Raw genomic sequence first — 4,709 nt, 5'->3', positions numbered from 1 at the left:
CATTTTGTGTTTGTTTATTTTATTAAATTGTTTAAATGTCCGCCGGTTCCCGTCTCCTTCTTCCCGAACTACGAACGTTGTTACAGACACCTATCGCAGCATTCCTATATAATCTCTATTCAGTATTATTCAGCAGCTTTTGAGCTTTGGAGCAAATTACCCTCCTCCATCCCCAGCTCCTCCTTTCGCCACAGTCAGGACTTGGCTTTCTGATATTCCTTGCTAATCAGACTCCTTTATCTTGAATAAAGTGTTACACTTAAATATCATTAAGTACATTAATGATATCTGCCTTGTTCTGTTAACCCTAGGGGGTTATTATTGCTGCTCACCCTGCTCATTCATGGCAGGCTGCATGGATGGGCAGCGAGGTTTTTGCCCAGAACAGAACCATACCGCCAAACCAAACTTTATGCTAAGTATCTATCATTTTGACGATAGTGGTCCTGACAGAAATAAAAGTATCGGGCGAGTACTGGAAAAAGTGGTATCGGTGCATCCCTAGTAACAACAATACAGTGTCTTATTATTCCAACAGTGTACTGTTAAAATGTAAAAATTTGACGTAAATGATGACACGTACATTCAATAAGGTCAGGAAAATATTGTCCTTCACAAAGTTAAAAAGTGTCCTAGATATCAATTTAAGGCAAATATCACAAATATGCTGATTAAAGTAAGACCTGATAAAGCACTGATGAGACTATTGCTTCAGAATAAATTACATTTACGCCAAAAAAAAAAGCTTTTTTCCCCTGGACAAGTAACTTTTTTACTCGGGCAAGTGAATGTCTGATTTACTTGTCCGAAGGACAAGCACAAGTCAAGGCTTAATGTCAAGCCCTAATATTACTCAGTACTTAAATGTATAATTACACTGTAACAAGGACACCTTAAAATAAAGTGTAACCCAATATTTATATAAATGTGATAATTACAAAGAACAATGTATAAAAAAATATATTATTGTAGCACAATAATTAAGCACAATGTCCAATATCAAGTGCATAATTGAGATCACAACAAGGAACATGACAGCTTAATTTAGCATTTAAAAAAAAAAAAAATTTTTTTTACTTGTTTGCTCCTTTCTTCTACGCTTTTCCTCCTCATGAAGGACTTTTTTAAGCTGTAAGAAGAGCTGATGTTTCTCCTCTTGCAAAACCTGCAATTTCCCCCCCATTTTTTGAACCTAATAAACAATTAAAATCTTAATATAAACATAAGGAAATGAGCAAATGCATGGGGATATATCAAATGGTTCAAGTGGTTCTGGAGGTTTTTTCCATTTAAAGGGGTCGTGAAATGGAGAATTAAAATGTTATTGATATTTACACATGTAAGAGGTTACTCTACAATAAAACCATACTGCAAGTTTCAGAACTTAAAACTCCCCAGTTTAAAATAAGAATTATTCTTATCTTTTCTATCCTTTTGAAATGCCCGGATTTGAAATCCGGATAATTGTGATGCCTTGATTCTTCTCAACACGCCCCTTAACATGATGTGCCATCGTTGTATATAATTGAGGAGGTGTGTTCTGAACAACACGTCTTTCCATCAATCTCAAGAGCAATACTGGTGTTGGATAAAGATGACACCAAATGAGACGTCAAACTCATACATTATCAGTGGATGTAAAGAAACTACAAAAACTTTGCATAGCCTTCCTAAAGATCCTAGCATTAGAAATAAATGGCTGAGGTTTATTTGTAATGACGTGCCTGAGTATCTAAAAATAAAGTTTTCGTTTGTTTTTCTCATTTCACAACAAAATGTTTCGTGAATTATTCTAAACATGTTGCAGTTTCATCATTGTGTTTTACTGTTGCTAATAAAATCAGTACATACCCAGATCAGAAATATTAGCTTAAACTGAATATTTTAAAGCAACATAAAATACCATTTAATTATATTGGCCAGCATGTTATCAACTACTCAGCAGTTCGTATGTCATTATACATCTTACATCAGACCAGAATATGACAAAGTGTTGCCACTAAGCATGAAAGATGCAACCAAAATAAATGTTTAACTGTTGGCAAACGAATGGAACCAATGTACATTTTTAAAAACCTAATTAGACTGCAGCATTTTTTGTAATACAAGTAATAACAGTACTTTTAAAAATACACTGAAAATTAAGTAAGCAAAAACAATTACCACACTGAATCAGACTGTTTCAATCGTGGTTACAATACGTTGTTTCAATTTCTTCTGCCTCGGCCTCAAACATATGGCTCTATCACAGCGCTTGGCATTTCGAGTATCAAAACACACAACATGACAGAAAGGAGGGCGTGGATACAGTGTGATGAAGTTAGCCAATCACAGCAGTGGGCGTTTACTGCCGTTTCTACAAGAGGTAAACGCTCCTAATTTTTAACAGTGTAAAAATTATTATTTTATTATTATTATTATTTTATTATTATTTTTTTTACATATATTGGATTTTTTGATGCAAAGAAATTTACGAACTTTTTAAACTAACCTTGAGAAACATAATCTGAAACTGCATTTTATAACCCTTTTAAAGGGACTGAAATTGACTCTTTTAGTATAATCGGCCCATTGCATGATCCTGAGGAGCTAATGTAGTTGTACACACCTGTTCTTTTGTTTCTTCCAAAGACATTCATTCCTCCATTTCTTTAGTTAGTTTCCTTTTCTCCTCTTCTTTCAATTTTTGTTCCATCATCTTGTCCACTTCTTCATCTTCTACAGTATGACAGAGTGAACGAACACACACACACACACACACACACACACATATATATATATATATATATATATATATAACAAACCATCTTTATAAACATTTCAAACATCATTATTATTCAAATGAATCTGTTGCTATGTATGCAAATTAGGATAAGTCTTCTATGTGATAAAACACTCAAAATAGAGTTCACAACACATTTATTAACAAACGTGGCCATATTTATTTACTCCTTTGCTTTAGAGTAACACATGAATACCTTGTCTTTTCTTCTCTCTCTCTTTCATGATATGTTTATGCAGGGCTCTGGCCATCGCATTGGACAGCTTTGGTCTCTCCAGTAGAGCAGGCATCGTAACAGGCAGTGGAGGAGCCAGCTGAAGACACACATCATGTCTTATTATGTCTTCATCGAAGACTTTGACATACATCCAAGGTATCTCTCTTCATAATAATAAACTTACTTTCGCATTGATGCAGGTTCTCTGCAATGATTTCCTTTGTATTCTTCAGAAATATCTTAGAAAATGTATAATGTTAGTAAACAATGTTAATTTTTGTTCGTCTCTCTCTCTCTCTCTCTCTCTCTCTCTCTCTCTGGGTTTATTGGCGGGTCGCAACCAACTTGTGTAGCTGCATACCGCCACCTATTGTTCCGGGGTGTGTAACATCAGAGTACTTGAGTTTATTACAAAAAGTGAGTGGGGAGAACAGAAAAGATATTACATTATACTATATCATTTATATTTTGTACTCTAATCCTGTGTCTTTAAGAAAAGTAAATAAAGTCTTACTACTTGAGGTGCCCCTCGCTGCAGACTGTAGATATTAATGAAACTAATAAAAACTAAACTGAATTTTATAGTAAATTTGAAAACGATATTAAAATAAAACGAATTAAAAAAATTAAAAACTATAATAACCTTGTTGTGGATGAGAATCCAAAACAAGGACTAGTGGGAGGTTGTCCTGCTCCACTTTACAGTTGCCGAATGAAAGGAGAGTTTTATAATGACAGGACATGCATTTATACAACACTTTATTCAAAAGGAAGAACCGCTCGTTCCCTTTCAAGGGAACTTCGAACTGCGTGCTGTAGGGGTCGCTATGGGGAACGCCTGGTCTTGACCCGTGTCTGAAGCATACATTGAAAAAACACCAACACGTTGGCATGACGTCACTACCGGTGCGACTATAGTATAAATAGGCATGAACACATCATCCTCGTCTTCGTCTTCACTGACTGTTTTGTTTGAAGCATGCATTTCCGTGGTAAGAGCGATCTCTATTCATTCATTATGGCGAGCACTAGCAAAGCGTTTAGAGGATATGTGCATCCGTGTCGTCGTTATTTGACATCTGATGACATACACGATCTATGCGTTGTTTGTTTGGGCGAAGAGCACGCACGCGATGTCCTCAAGGGGGCAATCTGCGTGCACTGTGAGCGTTTTTCAATGAAAAAGCTCCGTTCTCGTTTGTCTCTTTTTTTCGAGTAAAGAGGGTCAGCCATCTGCTTCCCGCGGTTCAGGACCCGCCGCTGCTGAGGCACTGAGGAGAATGAGCTCGTGGGGATCGCAGGTGGATCTGGCCGATGAGTTTAAAGAGGGGTTTTCCCTCTCGCGGTCGTTGGCTATGGACGAGAGTGAGCCGCTGGAGGATGATGTTATTTCATTAACATCATCTGATCCAGGGACCAGTGCTCTGCTGGGTTCAGCCCAAGAAGGGCAGGAAATGTCTGAGGAGGGCGAAAAAGCTGAGGCTGAGCCTTCCCAATGGAATGGAAGAGGCCGTTTTCCTCACGCATCCATCGATTCCAGCATACGAGTTATGCCAACATCGAGGTGATGCATGAAAACGGCTATGAGAAGATGCCCCCTATAGAGAGATGCTGGCCAGCTATCTCTCTATGGGGGTGAGACGTCCTCTCTTAAGACTCCCTCCTTGCCATCTAAGCCCCTTCAGGATACATCTCGCTTGAATGGCAGGG

The 4,709-nt window shown here is 37.6% G+C and overlaps 1 protein-coding gene across 1 annotated transcript in view; it reads right to left on the bottom strand.

The window, feature by feature from the left end:
* Positions 1–3,274, bottom strand: part of LOC107691478 (G protein pathway suppressor 2-like) — a 22,696-nt gene extending 19,422 nt beyond the window's left edge. Inside the window, exons 1-3 of the mRNA XM_016490082.1 lie at positions 3,184–3,274; positions 2,979–3,096; positions 2,609–2,718 (exon numbers count right to left, since the gene is read on the bottom strand). Of these exons, the coding sequence (XP_016345568.1) occupies positions 2,609–2,639 (31 nt within the window). The 5' untranslated portion in view covers positions 2,640–2,718; positions 2,979–3,096; positions 3,184–3,274. The remainder of the gene's footprint in view (positions 1–2,608; positions 2,719–2,978; positions 3,097–3,183) is intronic.
* Between the last annotated feature and the right edge of the window lie 1,435 nt (positions 3,275–4,709).

The sequence above is a fragment of the Sinocyclocheilus anshuiensis genome, unplaced genomic scaffold, assembly GCF_001515605.1.
Source record: "Sinocyclocheilus anshuiensis isolate Anshui unplaced genomic scaffold, SAMN03320099.WGS_v1.1 scaffold514, whole genome shotgun sequence".
In the NCBI taxonomy this organism is placed as follows: Eukaryota; Metazoa; Chordata; class Actinopteri; order Cypriniformes; family Cyprinidae; genus Sinocyclocheilus; species Sinocyclocheilus anshuiensis.
The sequence above is the reverse complement of the archived record's forward strand: the minus strand, read 5'-3'. Positions and strand labels throughout refer to the sequence as shown.